Source organism: Pyrgilauda ruficollis, unplaced genomic scaffold (genome assembly GCF_017590135.1).
Source record: "Pyrgilauda ruficollis isolate IOZ18807 unplaced genomic scaffold, ASM1759013v1 scaffold58, whole genome shotgun sequence".
NCBI classification, from domain to species: Eukaryota; Metazoa; Chordata; class Aves; order Passeriformes; family Passeridae; genus Pyrgilauda; species Pyrgilauda ruficollis.
In genome coordinates this window covers 957,313-975,710 of record NW_024527488.1, presented here as the reverse complement: position 1 = coordinate 975,710, position 18,398 = coordinate 957,313, and the positions used below count along the sequence as shown (strand labels likewise).

The following is an 18,398-nucleotide window of genomic DNA, read 5'->3' as shown; positions in this document are numbered from 1 at the left end:
AATTCAATTCCAGAGTTCAAACACCTGTTTTACATCAAGCAATTTCCATTATGTTTCATATATTTCAGTTCAGCTCCTTCCTTAAGCATGTATGCTCAGGTCACTTTAAAAAAAAAAAAATCATTCCCTAAATCCGAGTTCCAATTTCATTCTGAAATAAAGCACTGAGAGCCTGAATTATACTTTATCAGTATTAAATGTACTGCTATTGCAGTTCTCTATAATGTATTTTAAACAAAATTCACATAAATGTCCCCCAGCTGCATATCATTCAACAGGCAGCATTTTTAAGTGCAACAGTGATAATTCAGAACACACATTCACAGAATTCTAACTCCTTTTTTTGCCCACAACCTTCCAGCCACTCAGCCCCTTGATCTGAAGTCAGAAATTCAAGGTATTCTTTAACTAAAAGCAAAGGAATTTCAAGTTTCTTGTACTTACTCATACAACTGGTACTAAGCAATTTTCAGTTATTTTGAATTCTTACTCCTGCATCTTCCATACCTTAAAAGTTGGGACAGAGAGTTGCTCAAAGGATGAGGAACTTTCTTCACTCGTTGGCGTGTCAAGGTCTAAAGGGCGATGCAATGAGGATTTGGAAGTTCTTTTGTTAGTTGGATGCTTTACTGACCAGTTGATCACCTGGAACTGTGTCAGGTAATTTTGGTAACATGCCATTACAGGCTGCTGGGAAGTGATTTGCTCCCGTTCCACAGTCTTCTCAGAGTCCAGGACATACATGTTGTCAGCGTGCTCATCATCTCCTCCCAGAGCTGAAACAAATGAAGCCTGGGAAGGATGAGTCTTAATTGGCAACGTTTTCATATCTTGACTGATTTCTCTATGGATTGTGCTTGTTAAGGGTCCCTCCACGCTGTGATAAATAGAGCCCCGACTGTATTCAGCTTTCTGAGCTTGCTTTTTTCTCTTCTTCCTCCCTGGATAGGTTCCTGGACCTTCATCACTGCTTATAGGCTCAAACTCTTCTGCAGCTGAAAAATAAGCCTCGCTATCCGCCATGGACATGCTGGAATCCATGGAGCGGTACTGGTGGAAGGAGTTGGAATCTGCTGACGGCGTGTAGGGGAAAGAGCCAAAGCTCCTCCTCTGCTTCGGGGAGTCCAGGACGTTCTCGTCGCTGCGGGACACGTCGCTGCTGAACTGCACTCCCACGGGCACGGCCTGCTTGTCCCCGTAGAAGGCCGCCGTCAGGCTCTTGGTGCTGCCCAGGCGCGTGGAGCACACGGACGCTTGTCTCTTCAGGGGGGACCTCATGGGGGACTGGCCCACGGGCCTCTCCTGCGGGCCAGGGGATGCAGGCCGCCCCTCTGCACCCTCCACTGTGACACTGGGAACACAAACCAACACTTCACTTGCTTATTTCATTACTAATGCTTCTCTTCCTGCACTGCAGCAGCATCAGTGATTCTGTGGCTCTCTACTAGCATAGCCATTATTTTCATAATGCTGGTTACATACTGAAAACTCTGTCACTTGTCTACATACAGGGCATGTAAAACCAAGCATTTAACAAGTGCTGGTATCTTTACATGCTGAATTTTCCACCTTGCTCAGGTAACCAGCCCCTATTAGGGATCCAAATCAGCATTTAAACTAGGAAACACATTTCAGCAGCACCAATAACTCTTGAAAAATAGCTAAATCAAAGGTTTTTCTTACATCTTAGAGCATTCAAGAGTTGAATTAGATGCCTACCCAGACAAGAGTACTAACCTTCCATGAGCATCTTCCCTTTTTGCACTGGGCAGGAACTCCTTCTGTCCCAGGTGATCCTCAGCAGTGGATGAGGGGCTGTCCTTCTCCCCTGCAAGCAAGGGCAGGGCAGCACTGGAGCTGCTTGTTTCCTCTGAAGAGGAGGAGGAGCTGTGGGAGCGCAGCGGCACTTGGAGGCTCAGGTGTTGTGCTTTCCTTTCCACTTCTATCCCCACAGATCTGCAGTCCCAATCTTTTCTTTTGACACCATTTGCTTTACCTAGGATCAGGGAAGGAAAAGAAAAACTGAGTATCTGGTAACACAACTGCAGTGGACTCTTCCCTGCCTACTGAAAGAAAAATTATTAAATAAAAGCCCTAGTTTTGAAATGCATGCACATACTAGCATGTTGTCCTGACAAAAATTAATAAAACCATGTCAGCAAAACATCAGATTGTCTCAGCTGGCTGCTTTCTTTTTTGGACTCAAAAATCTCCTTTTTACTCAGCAAGGAGGTGCATGTTAATATAAAAATCCAGCACATGAAAGCTTGCTCAAGCTCTGCCTGCTCTTAGAAGGGGTCAGGCCACAAGAGCACAAGCAGTTGTACTTGACTAATCAGATGTATAAACACTACAAACCACAAAATTTTAAGAAATTATATTTTTGAGCAAAATAGAGTAAAAATACAGTACGTGAATTCTCACCATCTAAAATTTTAGGAATTTCCTTAGTAATTATCCATTCTCCTGGCTGCAGTAAAGACTGTCCATAGAACATATCAGATTCTGCACTTGTGCTTGAGAAAGCAGAGCTGCTTGAAGGTGTCAGTTCCTCAAGTTTGAAAAAATCCAGTCCCGTTAAGGTGCCACCGAAGAATCGACAACCACCGAGACAGCCACACTTGTTCTTGCTTCTCTTATTTCTCAAATTATCATCAGGCCACAAAAACCACAACCTATAAAAGGAAGAAGAGCAGAAAACAAAAGAAAAACATGACCATGCTGAAGCTCAGTGAAAGCAAGATGAAAAAATATCCCTCTCAAATGCACCTCCCTGGACCGCATCGCTCACCTCTTGGTTCGGTTATCGTGCGTTTCCAAGAAATGCCTCTGCACCTCGTGTTTAGAAGGATGATCTGCAGCCAAAGCAATGTCAGCAGTGATGAGGCCCAGGTTGACAGAGCCAGCTTCCAGCCAGTATGCCCTCCTCAGTATTGGCTGGAGGCCAGTTCTGCAGTTGTTCACCTGCTCGACGTACTGCCTGAGCTGCAGGTCCTGGATGGCAGCGCTGACGCCTTCCCCGACAGACTGGTTGTGGAGGTTGCAGTTGGCAATGCGTATGGCACCCATCTGCAAACAGGATTTACACAGGAACTCTGACTATTTGTCAGTGAAACAAAGGAAGAGTGGCCTTAAACCAGTTAACACATCCCAAACTACAGCCCAAAAAGATCTCAGTAAAATTCTGTCTGGGGAAGCAGTTTGATTTGCAAGTCAACACACACACAAAAGTAGGCAAGCTTGGAAATTAATCCCAGCCACTTTTTACCTAACCAAAAAAAAAATTTGCTTAGAAGCACCCTTTTGTAAACAACACAGAAAACAACTGTCAATAGACACTGTCACAAAACTTTAAAAAACTTAAATCATTAACTTTTTCACTGTCATCTAAAACCCAAAAAATTTGAATCTTTCAAACTTGTTTAGTCCTCAAACTTCAGGTAATCGGAAGACATTGGACCAGATTTCCTGCATAGCTTGAGTCCTCTCCAAAATACCACCATGAAGCACCTGAAATTTCAGATGGAGTTTGCCAAATCTAAACCAAGAAAAGCTGAAAGATAACCCAGCCATAGAAGAGCTACCCACAGGGTTAAAATTAAATTACTATTTCTCATCTCTGTCACAGATGATAAAGGAAACCTTCTTTATTTTTTTTTTAATTTGAATGAAACATATTCAGGATATAATTTTCTAGAGTGGTTCAGGTTATTAAGTTGCCTTTGAAAATACTGCCATTCATATTTATGCCTACAGACATTGTTAATATTTATGATGGCATTTTTTAATATTGGATTCAACCGATTTGGAGACTCAAACTGGTTTTTTTACTGCCACAGGGCAGCAAGTCATTCAAATGATGAGATATCACGTCATTAAAAAAATGTTTAAAATAATTACCAGTGCCCTTGAGTTAGATTCTTGCTCATAATGTGAGGCTGTGCCCAAAACTTCTAGTTTTAAGTCTACCATTTAAAACTGCATTTATTAACTAACAGTACAATTACTACTCAGTTATGTCAGCACGGTGGTTTTCTTCTTTGCTGTTGTTACCATAACTCAACTGTATCTAAACTTATATTTTGCTACACTGAGTAAATTATTCCTTTTTTTCCTGTGCAGTAGGATAATGGAGAGAATATCAGCTCTTCTCTGCACAGCCCTTTTTGAACAGAGGATTCAGTCAGGCAGTGGCACAAACTTCTCCCTTCTCTACCAAAAATACATCTAAATTCTCACAAGAGGATCTTGAGTTATCCAGCACTGACTTGCACATAATCCATATCAATAATTTCCATTTGCTGAATTATTAATTCACAGCACAAGTTCTTATCAACTCTCAGGTACAAACACTGAGATTTATATTGCCCAGGGTGTTTGAAATTAATTTAAACCAAAGCCGCAGCTTCCACTTTTATTTTGGGAGACATACTCCCCCTTACCATTTGCCAACATAATTAATGGAATTATTAAATAGAAGCCAAATTGATCTACTCCTGACCCAGCCCATGATGACTTTTTATCACTTAAAGTTTTAGAAATTCTGCTTAATTCACTGCGTGCAAGCAAGCCATCAATGTAGGTAGATATTCTATCAAAAAATTGACAAAGTATTTTAACTGCTGTTAAGAGAACTATTTTTACCTTGATATTGGTGGCACAGCCATGTTCTACCACATACAGATCTGCTCCATCCATGGCTAAGCGTGTCATCGTGTACTTTAAGTCATCCGATGTTGGGCATGGCCCAGGCACAGAGTTTGTCTGAAGGAAAAGAAAGAATAAAGGAAAAAACATATAAACATCTACTAGGAGCTTAATTTGGGCTGAGCCTTTTATTTATGTTCTGATAACATTAAGGGTGGATTTCTCAAGTGCTCCAGAGAACCTGTGCCCGTGCAGTGAGCAGCAGGGATGGATGAAAAGGTACCTTTGGGTCACAAAAGCGGCGATCGATGCCGTGCTGGCACAGGATTACAGATTTGGGCCTCTCCAGCTCAAACTCCCGGCACACCACATGGAACACAAAGGTCTGCCCCCATTCCAGAAGACAGGCGAGCTGTAAGCAAACAACAGCACATTGTCCATCACCACCCACACAAAATAGACTTGTGGCATTCCATGGAGAACAGAAAACAACCCCAAGGGCTGGGATGTGGGCAGGAGGCTTCAGCACACCCTCCTGGCTGCAGCACCTTCCTGCTACTCAAGGCTGACTTTTATTCTTGTGTGCACCACAACATGCGAGTCTGTACTTCCCAATGGAAAAGCACGGTGATATTAAACAATTTCCTAAATTATTTCTTAATAAAAGGCAGCAACTTTTGCTCTTACAGTCAGCTGAGAACTTCATTGTAAAGGCAGAGCTCCCCCAGCTTTATCACAAAGAATAGCTCAAGGTGCTTCATTACCATTCATAATTTAAATGTCAGATTTGCTTCTATAAAAGCAACAAAGTTACATTTAGATTGCACAGGAGGAAACTGGCTCAAGAAAACACTGCTGATTCTTCCTAGACCTAGTAATTAGCCTATTGTTGATTTAAGTCTTTTATATAGTTAGCTCGCTCATAAAGGAAATGATTCATGACTGTCTGTCTCTGTTATGAGAGGGAAATGGGTTTTCTTTGGCTTGCCGAAGGAAAGGGCACTTAAAATCAGCAGTAATTTGAATGGAATTTAATCTGGCTATGGTAGGATCCCGCACAAAATCTCTCCTTCTCCATTCAGTGTAGTCCCTTCACAATTTCTTGCAATACATCATGCTATGGAAGGAAAAAAGCCAATGAACCTGAAACAGCAAATTCAAGCACTGACAACTAAAAAAAATACAATTGCATACAACTGAGAATGGCTTTATAAGGGAAGAAAATCCTTCAGTTGCATTAAGCCTTAAGAAACATTTGTTAACCTTGGACTACTTTGAATCAATAAAGTTTAATTTTGACCCATAGAACAGTGGAGCAAATCCTACAGATGATCTAAATCAGTGGCAGCATTTTGGGAAGTACCACCACAAATGTCTGTATATGTAGCAAGAAAACGTCTATTCTTTAGATTTACTAAACTTGCTTCTATGCCTTATTTTATTTGCTGCAGAAGTCTCCCAATTAAATATGGGCTTAATCCTAGAAAATAATACCAATTTTTAGAGGAATAAGAAGATGTAGAAGTGTCTTAAAAAATTAAAAATAATTAAAGCAAATAGTAACTACTAAATAGAATGTATGGACTTCTCTTGTGCCCCAGAATAGACTGGCAAAGCAACCCTCCTTTCTGGCAGACCACAGCAGAAATAAATCAGAATGATCTGCCTGTTGTACACTTTGAGTAATTCATCTAGGTGGAAAGACAAACGTAACATAAATGGCAAAATTAAAAGGGGTTAGTGCTAAGACTGACCTAACAAAACGCAATACTGGGAAAACAAATTATGTTCCAGTGCGACAAGGGAGCAGAATTTTTGCAGTGAGCAGCTATTCCAGAGGCCTGTCCATACTGTGCTCCCACAAATGATCTCATTTGCCTCCTGCTTTAAAACATCACTCTGACAATGGCTTATTTGGCATCTCCAGTCCCTTTACAGAAATTATTGGATTTTAAAGCTATAAAGTAAAGGTTACTTCAGGCACAGATCATGTGCTTTCCAGAAATCCACGCCACGCCAGTTCTAGAAGGAAGATGGCAATACTTCTTTCTGGATGGTACCTGTGGTGCTGTCACTTTGGCTGTGAGGCTTCCAGCCTGCACATCTATCAGCCAGGCATATTCCAAAGTGTCACTTCCCAGGGGCAGCCCTTCTGCAGAAAACATGGCATGGGCACGGAGCTGCAGGCCCGACAGGCTGATGTGACCCTCCCGGAGCACCTCGTCCACTGCAGGGCGCTGCCAAGGACAAGGAAGTGAGAGACAACTCTTGGAAAAGATGCAACACTAGCTCAACTTTATCCCATTTATTTTACTGACAAAAAAATCTGGACAAAAATAAAGATTTCTACAAAATACACATCAGATTTTTCTTATGATTCACAAGCCTTAATAAAACCTTTGCACAACAGGAAAATTTCCACCAAAAAATAATTCGATTTTAACATCAACACAACTTCCACAATATAGCCACACAAACACTGACTGACCTGATAATTGTCATTCAGAAACAGATTCACTGGAGACAATACAAGCTGAAGCATTGTTTCTCTAAATCCTTTCTTCATCTCGAAACATAGCCTCTCCAAGAAAGCTGTAGGGCAGTCTGGACCATCTGGACTGCAATGCTGAAATAAAAGATAAACACATCTGTTTCAGAACCTGAAAGCACATAACATGGTTGAAACTTTACTATCAGCTGCAAACCTGTGAGCAGGAAGTATGCTGATTTTCCTCTCAGTGGATACTCAAGAATAAGCCTGTGCCACTTCAAAAACCTTTTGACAATTGCATAAAAAGTAATTTAAAAAGATTGGGGTGAACCCAATGTTTTATCTGGATTTTTTTATTCCTGGGGTTCCCTCAGAAGTCAGGAGCATAAAGCAGACTGCACCATTATACGACAAATTTGCTAATCAGCAGAAAAATTGTAATGGTCAATCAAAAATATCACACAAATCATGTTCTGGGAAAAACAAAGGCATTAAAAAATTATCCAGTTCTGCCTCCCAGATAAGCAAAATCAATCCTGTCTCAAAATTGTTTAGATAGCCACAGTTTCAGCAGAGAGTATCTACACATTTTGGTATGTATGCTTACATTTTGGTAAGCACCACAGCAACTAAATGTTCCAGGCAGTTAAATGTGATTCCACATTACAAAACTAAAAAAAAGAAATAAAAATTACATGAAGCAAATTCTTTTATTATTATAAAGTACTTACCACTGGCAATCTCCCATGCACTTTGTACAAATTAACAAGCACAGTGATATCCCATGGGCGTAAAGTAAGAGGGTGAACGGGCTTGACTGAAATTTCATTTTCTTTTCTGTCATTTTCCACTCCTACAGCTGTCCAGCCAGAGCTTGAGGATGTTGACAGAGACAAAACAGGGCTTGAAATAACCTCTTCAAAATCAGTGTACATGTCATCTTCCCCAAAATAATTTTCCTAGGAAAAAGAATTGTTATGATTATAGGGAAATCAAATGAAAATTACGCAGGCAATGAATTGAAATAGAAATCAAATCTTCTGGTTTTAAACCTCCCTAAAATAAGTGGCATAGCTATAATCTATAGCTAAAGGAACATAGGTACTTTCATGAAAGCTGGATAGCTTAAATGTGCAAATTTAGGCATTGTGCTTTGCAGAAAATGAAGGCAGCTCAGTAGTTCTCACAGTACTGGTACTGGAGAAACATGCAACACAAGTAACTGAAATATTATTACTGACACTTTTAAACAGATTCTGTGCTTTTAAAGATACATAACAGAGTAAAAACACAAAACAGATCCTGCAGGAAGTCACCCTCCTCCAACTTTCTGAACCTTTTTTTCAGCAGGCTTAAAAGTCCTAAACATGCTTCTAAAATACTAGGTCATAAACATTTCTTGCTCAGGTCTAAAAGCCACCTTGTGTCTACGCAAATCCCCTTCAATTATCTAAGGCCAAAGTAACACTGCCAAATTCTACTGGGAAACAGAAAATCCATCAGGTTTCTGGCAATCTATCACATCTTCTCCCTTAAAAGAACAGCTAAATTCTCAAGAAATATTTTCTTCCAGAGATTTTTAATAAGGCAGACCCAGCAGAGGGTGGTAGGTGCTCCAGTAACTCACTCCTGACAACTCCTGCTGTGAATCCTTCATTTCCAGACAGTAAACCCTTAGCAAGGTGTGCTACACCAAAAAACTACCTCCCAAGGCTAGAAGGCTCAACAAAGCTGCATAGACAATGTGTGTCCAGGGATCTCTACACCACGTATTAAAAAAAAAAAAAATCAATGAAAACAAACTGAAAACAACCACAAGTCAGGAAAACAAACAAAAAAAAGGCCCTCCTAGAAATCTTTCAAGAGATTATGCCATCACAGCTGGACTAAAAGTTCTAAACAGAGCCACAAAAATGCTAAAAAGAGCAATAGGTGCACATTTGCATAAACAAGCTATTAATTAAAAATTTCTTTTGAGAATCAGAATAGAAAAGCTAAATTTCACATGAGAAATGTGCACCTAAAAATGAAATCACTACAGAATCAGGGATCTAATGTTTGCATTTCTCTCCGGAGGCAAAAAGCACTGAAATGGGGCTGCTTTGAAAAGCCAGAACTCCCCCATGAATTTATGGGCTTCAAAAAGAGGGTCCAATAAACAATTCAAACATGGCTTCATTTGCTCTGTACCAGGAGAAAACAAGTCTTCAAGATGCAGTACTGGCCTAATTTTAATCCTATTTATTTTATCGACAACATGAAAAAATAATGAGCATATTTGCAAGTCCTATACTCTACAAAACAGTATTTTCTGCTGTTCCTTGCTTACATGCTATAGTTTATAGAAATTAATGAAAATTACTGTTTCAGCGAGTCCTTATATTGATCACCTGTCTCAGAAAATTCCTCAACCTCTGCTCCAAAATGCCAGCCTCCAGAAGCATTACCTCAGCCTAGACTGGCACAGGTTGAACAGATGTTCAGAGAAAACAAACCAGTAAAAACCCACCAAAAAAAACCAAACCCAAAACCCCCCACACACAAAAAAAAAAAAAAAAAAAAAACAAAAAAAAAAAACCAAACAAAAAAACCAACAAAAAACAAACAACCACAAAAATCAACCAAACCCCAAGCATTTTGCTGTTAGTCCAACAGAATTGACACACTCAACTGTCTTGGCTTTTGTCACCACAAGGGAGGGCAAGGGAGATAGGAAGGAATTAAATTTAGACACCCTAAAAAAACAGTCATGGAAGACAAAACAGCAAAAAAAACAAAACACACATTCTAAAGCATAATAGACTAATGCCAAGAAAAGGATGCATAATCCTTCTCTAATATTTACTGAAGAAGCTTTTTAAATTAAGCTTATTCTCATGTCCTTCCCCAATCCCCTCCATGATCCCAACTCCAGAAATGTCATGGAATCTAGCTAAGAATAACAACACACTGGAGAACTTAAAATGCACCAAAAGCATGGGCTCTGGTATAACTTGGCATAAAAATTGGAGTTTAGATTAGCTCTAGTCATGATCATGGAATTTTTTTTTTTATTTTACTAGTAGAAAACTGAAAGAAGAAATTTTCTGCACATGTCCAGAACATGCAGTATTTCTGGAAAGAATAAGTCTTCTCACAAGCCTGTGACAATAAAATTCATCCCAGCTATACCAGATCACCAAAGCAATTCTCAACCAGAACTAGTGCCTACCAAAAGTTTGCATCCAAATTTATTTATTCTTCAGAATTTGAACTTTCCATGTTAAAACCAATTCTTTCCCTTTCCTACAAGTGGCCACTCATAAATTTGACCAGTCGTGCTCCTCTGCCTACCTTTATGGAGAGAAAGGCTTTGAGCAAGGGTCCATAGAGGGTTATCTGGGAATCTGGGGAGAGTTCCAGCTCCACGTGCAGCTTATCCGGGGGCAGCTCCGAGGGGTCGAGGGGGAGGCGGGTGGAAGCTGTGGGAGATGAAATCACGCTGTCGCTGGTTTTCTGCGACGGCCTGAGCACAGACAACATGGTTTCTTCCATTTCTGACACTTGGGAGCAAAAGAAGAGTAGAAAATAGATTCCGATTACAACTTAGGCTTCTGTTGGACAAAGTTTAGCCAACAGGAACGTGTATTAAATATACAACTTTTGGCATCTAACTTGTATAATTACATTAGCATGTCTATGCTACAGATCTAGTTTTTCATCTCTAGTAACTATGGGAAGACAAGAAACTATTGAATATTTTAGTCAATGTTAATTATGCAAGAGAAAAACAATCCCTGAAGTTCTGAAAAGAAAGTATTCAGTGTATTTATCTTGCTTTTGAAGTTAAACAGAGACATGCTTTCATTTCAGCAGAGCAGATTTCCCACAACCACACAGCTACTGCAGGATAAACAAGAGAGAATAAACATGCAAAGTGCAAAGTTGTACTAAAAATCTATTCTCAACTAGTAGCTCTGTAGGCCAAAATTTTGTCTCCAACAACTCAATTACTCTAGTCACAAAACAGTTTGGAAATTCACATCCTGCTTCCTACCCCTTCTTTCTAGTTGGAGTTAGGAACAAGAGAGCCCAAAAACTGTCTTTCTTAATAGAGGAAAGGCAATGAGAATGCAATGAGTAACTGGAAGTATTTTGGGGATGTGAATTGATTGCTGGGGAGTAGAGAACTCCGTGGGAAAACCATCAAAAATTGATGCTCCAGCTGGAGGAAGATTTCAGGTGCCAGTTTAACGGGAAGAACTGGCACACACAAAACTGCAGACACCTGCAGCCAGAAACCTCCAAGGCTTGAACTCCCAGTTATTGTCTTCAGTGCTTGCACCACCTTATGAGTTATGCATCAGCCAAATGCTGCAGTGAGATGACCACTTTTTATGGAAACTACAGCTTCTGTAATGCAACAGATTTCTCAGAGTTTTATGGACTGACTCAAAATAAAACACAGATGCTGCTACTGCAGATTCCATCAGCACCACAGAGTAGGAATGAGGTGGACTGCTGAATTAATCACTTGAGGAAGCTGCAGATGAATTACCTGTGTATGTACAAACTTGCAAATGCAGGTTTCAATTGCTACAAATATGAGGAAATGTTTGCAGAATGTGAGGGATGCACATTTGACACAAGCTGACAGTCTCTCAAGAGCACTTAATGAGCATCTGCAAAATCAATCTCACCTTTTCTGCTTCACCCTCACAAATCAGAGTTCTTTTAGATGTGAATTGTTGGAACTCAAACCCTAAAAATGCCATCCAGCATGTCTTCTAACACCTGCTGATTGTGGCCCTTTCAAATTAGCCCTCATTATTCTTCTAACATTTCTCCTCCATCAATTCTGCTTCTAGAATCTCAACTGGAAAGAGTTTTATGTAACCCCATAACCTCCTGCACACCTCCCTCTGCATTTAAATTAACTTACTTTAATCTCTGTAACATTTTTTTTTTGCAAGCACATAATTATAGGATGTTAGTTATCTAGAAATATTTAGACAGTTAAAATAAATTCTTGGACTTGAGAATTTGACTGACCAGTTCAACACTCATTTCTGATGGTTCACTTGAACAGTGAACAATAAAGTCACAGTTTGATATCCATAAAGGGAAGACAGTATTTTACATCTCATATACAATGTATTTAAACACTTAAATCAGAAGATCAGATCACAACATCCAAAAATCAAAAAAAACTTAGAAAACCTAAGGAACATGATATGGCCAAAAATATTTTACTTCCTATTTAATATCCTGGTGTTTAATATACCAAGTGATATTTTATCTTGTGCAACAACCTATTTAAGAGATCCACTTTGTTAAGGACAAGGAGAAGTGAACTGCAGACAGTATGCTCTTTTTTACATCAGGAACTGGGACACATCCTGAAATGTAGCAGCATGGAATCCTGTCAGGTTTTAAATCAATCCCAGTGCATTCTAATGATCAAAACACTCCCCTGAGACATAAAACAGCAATTCAGTTCCAAGTTCATCTCTACAGATGGAAGCAGTGTGATCCAAAGTCCCAGCAGCTTCCCAAATGAACCAAGCTAACAAGGAAAAGGTAGTGACACTTACAGGATTGCTTTAACTGCTCGTCTGCCTTCTGAGGATAAATTGGGTGCCAGGAGTAGTCAATTGTAAACACAACACTTGGGACTGTCCAGCATTCAACCCATCCAGCCCTTTCAAAAGGAAACAGCACCCTTTTATTTCAAGCACAATACTTCTTTTAAGTATTTTTAAAGCAACCTCAAAAGTTCATGAGTCACAAACAAAACAAATAAATAAGAATAGTCAACATAAATATATATATATTGAAATAGCTCAATAAAACTCACTCTTCTTGAGTAATGTTCCTCCATTTGGGTTTGCCTGTTTTCTGACCACTTTGACATTCTGAAGAAATACAGGACTCAGGACTTATTTTATTGGGCTGACAATCCTTTACCAGCATAAAAAGGGAATATTTACTAGGATGGCAATCAGGCAGATACAAATGAAGATCAACATCTTCTCCCTAAAAAACAAACATCAGCAACAGGAAAGTTGGTTTACATTCACTTTATGCACAAGGCTCAAGCTATTTTCATTTTTATATGTGCCACCATCTTTATTTTCCATAAAGGCATAATTAGACAAGAAATCTGTTTCCCAGCAAGTTTTAGTGCAATCCCAAGAGCTCTGCAGTTCTGAATGCTTACAATTCCAATAACTTTCACATCACTAGAGCAATCTATAAAACACTGGGCAGCTTTTAGTGATCACTGTTGTTCTACTGCAGAAATTAAATAACTAAAACAAGCTGACTCCACATCTCAACTAAATCACACTTTAAAAAGAATGAAATCTATAAAACATCGATTTCTTTGCTATCAAATTATACCAAATGAGCAACATCACCATCAATTAGTTTTTTATTTTTAGCAGCAGTAGACAGCTTCTATTTTAAGGAAGACAAAAAGCACAGTAATTCAAAGAATTATCTGCATCTGTTAAAAACACTTTGTGACCATCATTTATGTTACAGAACCCCTTAAAAATCTGGAAGATTGCTTTCCAAAATGGTTTGGGGGTACCCAGTACAGTATTTGATTCTATCTTTGAACACACATTAGGTTTTCACATTCCATAAATAAAGGGGAACAGAATTCCAAGTGATAAAACATAGACATACAGTTTAAGTATGTATAATAAATATACATACTAAATGTGTATCTATATGTATTGTGTGAAGCATATGCATGTTTGTATTTTTCAGAAATATTTTTATTTTTGTGCATCTATGTATATATAAATTACAACAGCCTATGATTAAATGCTTCGCACAAGTAAACTGAAACCATTTACCTCTGGGTTACTAAAAGAAAAATTCTATGAACTGAAAGTGAAAAAGACTATTTTTCTTTCAGGAAAGGGTCTCACATTTACAAGACAAGTCTCACATTTATAACATCTCCTTACCCTTAAGGAGAATCTAGTATTGCATGTGGTTGGAACAAAGTCAGTGAAAGGCAGAGAAAAAACAATGTTCAGTGTTTCTCCACAAGCTGCTAGATAAACTGGGAGGGAAAAGGAAAAAACAAACAAATTTGTCACAATTACCCCCTATTTCGTTCTTGGATAAAATATCAAACATAAGGTAGTTATAATTAAAAGATATTAAAGAACTCATGACACAGAATATTACCATTTAACTATGCTGTACTTGAAGTAATAAATTACTGTAATCAATTATTCTGAAAGTATTTGCTACCTACAGCTTGTTCTTTCTAAAAAGACACTGTACTTAGCACAAGGAAACTGCAGGAAAACAATAGAAATAACTATAATAACTTGGTGCTTTTTTTACCCACAAGGTTTTGGATGTAATTCTAGCACTTTATGTACATTTATACACACTGCATTTTGTTGATGATTTTTTGTTGTATATGCTACTTCTCCCTAATAAAAAAAAAGTGATCTCACCATTCTCCTGCTGTTTGGTGGAACAGTCAATCCAGTTGTGCTGATTTGCTGCCCAGATCATTTCAAACTGATGGAACATGACTTTGAAGTTCCACATATATGGAACAAATGAAAAAATATCAGGTGCGCTGTCACTGGACCAGTCTTGGATCAAATCTAGACCCACCCCAAGCAATAAAAAGTGAGTTAGTAGCTATCAGGTGAGTGATTCCTTAGGATTTTTGTGTTGGAGAAGCTGATTTTTTGCCCTGACCACAGCAGCAGGTTACTCTGGGCACTGTGGCACTACCCAGACAATGGCTCTGGCCTCACTCAGGGGATAACTTTATTAGCACGGCACCATGCTGGCGCTAATTAAACCTTCCTCCCAGCAGGGCTAATTAGCCCAGGCAGCACTGCAGTGATGGGGCTGTATTCTTTCCATTACTGCAGCTGGAGCTTCCAGTAGCAGTTGGGTGGTGCTGTTCCACCTTGCATTGCCTTCTTTCTCACAGCCAGAACCCTGAGGAGCAAATTACTTTTCCTCATCATCTGTCAGCCACAGGGACACAATCCAAAGCCCAAGTAGTTGAAAATGAGCCAAGCAAAGAGAGATATCAGAAGAAATCAACATCATGGGTGACAAACTAAGCAAATCAGTAGCTGTGGTAAGAGTTCTAGTAAGAAATAAATTTAGGATCACTTAACTGCAAATCAAATTTATTTAGACATTAGAAAATTAAATTATTTGTACTTCTATTCAAATGTAAGAATACCATGTAGTTGGACATTCTATAGGCATCAGGAACTTTGTCCTCAGAAACAATTTGTTACCTTAAATACATGAAATCAGAGAACCTGACCTTGCACAACTCAGCAAAATTTGAAAAGAAATCCCAAAGAAAGAATATTTGTCACATAACTTATTCAGCAAAGAGGTTACCTGTAAAGAAGCTCTTCTGAGCAAAGATGAAATGATAGGTTGCTTTATAGACCTCCAGCTCACACTGCCATGTCTGTGGCATGTTCCATATCCGGGGATAGCTGGCATTGATATGGAACTGTGGGCAAGAAATTAAAGCATCAGGATTACCTGAAAAGATGACAATGCCCGACCCCGTCTCTCAGCAGTTTTCACATATGTACCCTGCTGAATAATTAAAACTGTTTCCCTGCTGGGATGAACAGAAGGTACTTCTAGTTCCTTAATAATTTAATCTGTCTCTCCTTCTGTGTTTGAAGGTCAAATGTTAGTGTATTCATTTATTTGGAAAGGTATAGTATGAGTTTCAGATACATCTGCTGCTGTAGATGTACAAAGCAATTTAAAATGTAAAGTTTTCATTAAAAGCACCACTTTTAATGAAAAGAAAAAAAGAAAATACCCCAGAATATTTTTCAACCATTGATATATTGTTCAAATTCAAATATTAAAAATATCAATTGAATAAGATCATTTAAAAACCAATAAGAAGGGTAATCTACACAACCACAATACTGCAGAAGTTAAATATTAGGCAAACAAAAGATTAATGCAGCATTAAATATGTCTCAAGTAGTTCAAGCACACTTGAGTGTTTTTAAGTACTTGTGCACACACATCCTTTAGCAGAGCTAGTGAGCATAATTATTAATTAAGGCAAAGCGTGTATGAACACGTGGCTACATAGCAAATGAGGCAACATTTCTAAATAGGTAATTTATACACCAAGTTAGTGCTTTTTAAGTCGCTAAAGGTTACACACATGCACAATTATGTTGATATATATAAATTCCTTATATATTAAGGTCCTGCAAAACATACTAAAAAGGCATTTTCCTGCATTAAGAAACTAAAGACTGCTCCACAGAAAAATAAATATGTTCTTTTTAAAAAATCCTCTGGAGACTGAAGCTTTGTGCTTATTAATGAACACTTACAGCCAGCATTTCTGCTTCCAAGAGAGTCCTGTACTGCATGCTGCTGGTGGCATCCACGTGGAGGAGTTGCCCTTTAATTGTAGGTGAATAGCCTGGCAAACAAAAGTTATCAAATGATCATTCAGACACAAGAGTTAGACCAATATTTAAACAATTTTTACCAGTGATTTCAGTAGTCCACTACAAGTAGTACCCTAAGGGATATTTGCCTTAATATCTTGCAGTAAACTGTACAAGGAAGTATTTTTGTTCCTTTCCTTAGGAATACAAATCTCAAGACTACAAAGGAAAAAGATAAAATAAAAAAGATATTGACACACACAGGAATTAAGGTAAATGCTCAGGAAAAACAGTAGGGAAACAAATCAGGCTTAGCCTTAACTCACCATTTTCACTCACTGTCATGGGAATATTTATTTCCAAATAGGATCCTGCACCAACGTTTACATGCACAGCGTTTGTTTCCTGCATTGCAAGAAAGCAAAACAGTCCAAATGTGATTCCTAGGTTTGTTTATGCCCCTGGATGCCATTATCCACACCTGGACTAAAGCACCTGATGACTGAAGTCTTTCTTACCTTCGGAAAATTCACTAATGAACTATCAATATATATTGATACAAAATAACACTGTTTTTAGGCTTAACAAGTGCTGACTGAAGTCCAGTTAGAGAAACAGCATAAAATACTCTGATCCAAGGCCTGGGAGGACAGACTAATTTATGTATCTGACACTACAATTCTAACCCTTTCAGTTCCCCCACAAAAGAGCAAAACAGAGGTACAACGAAGTGATGCTGTACCCCACTTAGAAGAGTAGCAACAAGGACAAGAAAAATCCCAACTCCTACACATACAAGTTTGGTGCCCCCCAATGCAATCTCCTCATTCAGAAATATTAGAACAAATTGGGTTTTTTATCTACCATGGTGACCTTCATCAGAATTTAAGATTGCACAGGACATGCCCAGATCATGAAGCCCCAAGACTGTAGGAGCTGGCATGGCTTAAGATTACCTTTAAAGCTTAAACTTAAAGTAATGCCACTAAGAATACATTTCCGTTTGAAAGGTTTGCTCATAATTATAAAAAACTAAGATAAAAATCACCTGGCTTTTAAATCCATAGTTCTGTAATAAACACCTGAGACAAGTAAAACAGTGCACACCCAAAAAGCACAGTAGACAAAGTTAATTTCTTGATAAAGTTTCATTATTTACCCTGTTCTTGGTAAAAAGCAAATCAATGGTGGCATCTGCAATGATATTCATTCGCAGCTCAAAAGCAAGGATCTGTCTTGGTTTCCCAGGCTGAGCAATTTCTGAGACTTTCATAACTTGGTAGTCTGGTGGGAAGAAAAACTTCCACAAGCAATCCCTAGTGGAGAAGAAAAAGAAAAAAAAAACAGAGTTGCTTTTTGTTCTCAGAAGAAATACATACGTATATTTGTGCATCTACTTGGTTCATTTAACTATCTTAGCTGAGAGGTCTTCACTCTGACTGGCTGTCTTTAGACAAGCAGTGGATGTGGTAAGGAAGAATGTTTGTTGAATATTTTTATCATTCCAGATTCATCTTCCAACTCATTATTGAAATCTCCAAAAGTGCCAATGGCAAGAAGTTAAAATTTGTGGCTTTTGTCTTCAAGTTAATTCAGAAGGCAAACAAATCTTGTTTTTCTTCTTATTTCTAATCCTTGGTTTATAAAATCTGTTACAAAAGCATAGTAGGAAGTCATCTTTTTATTCTTCATTTTGTGCATAAATAATGGATGTAAGCCCAGAAATGAAGAAAATACAAAACTTTAGACCTCAGAATGGAAGCCACATTTCTACAGATTTATAGCTGAATGTGCCATGAAATACCTGACAGGAAAGGCAGAGTGATGAAGCACAGACA

At 38.6% G+C, this 18,398-nt stretch overlaps 1 protein-coding gene across 9 annotated transcripts in view; it reads right to left on the bottom strand.

Annotated features, from left to right (window-relative positions):
• The window catches only part of KIAA1109 (KIAA1109 ortholog), an 86,822-nt gene that overhangs the window by 46,449 nt on the left and 21,975 nt on the right, over nucleotides 1-18,398 (bottom strand). For all 9 annotated transcript variants that reach the window (XM_041482252.1, XM_041482254.1, XM_041482255.1 and 6 more), the window contains exons 11-28: nucleotides 17,720-17,876; nucleotides 16,887-16,965; nucleotides 16,501-16,592; nucleotides 15,524-15,641; nucleotides 14,602-14,757; nucleotides 14,098-14,195; nucleotides 12,975-13,153; nucleotides 12,712-12,818; nucleotides 10,472-10,680; nucleotides 7,870-8,097; nucleotides 7,136-7,273; nucleotides 6,708-6,884; nucleotides 4,931-5,059; nucleotides 4,645-4,764; nucleotides 2,792-3,069; nucleotides 2,425-2,675; nucleotides 1,738-1,996; nucleotides 508-1,351 (exon numbers count right to left, since the gene is read on the bottom strand). In XM_041482252.1, the coding sequence (XP_041338186.1) occupies nucleotides 508-1,351; nucleotides 1,738-1,996; nucleotides 2,425-2,675; nucleotides 2,792-3,069; nucleotides 4,645-4,764; nucleotides 4,931-5,059; nucleotides 6,708-6,884; nucleotides 7,136-7,273; nucleotides 7,870-8,097; nucleotides 10,472-10,680; nucleotides 12,712-12,818; nucleotides 12,975-13,153; nucleotides 14,098-14,195; nucleotides 14,602-14,757; nucleotides 15,524-15,641; nucleotides 16,501-16,592; nucleotides 16,887-16,965; nucleotides 17,720-17,876 (3,619 nt within the window). The remainder of the gene's footprint in view (nucleotides 1-507; nucleotides 1,352-1,737; nucleotides 1,997-2,424; nucleotides 2,676-2,791; nucleotides 3,070-4,644; nucleotides 4,765-4,930; nucleotides 5,060-6,707; nucleotides 6,885-7,135; nucleotides 7,274-7,869; nucleotides 8,098-10,471; nucleotides 10,681-12,711; nucleotides 12,819-12,974; nucleotides 13,154-14,097; nucleotides 14,196-14,601; nucleotides 14,758-15,523; nucleotides 15,642-16,500; nucleotides 16,593-16,886; nucleotides 16,966-17,719; nucleotides 17,877-18,398) is intronic.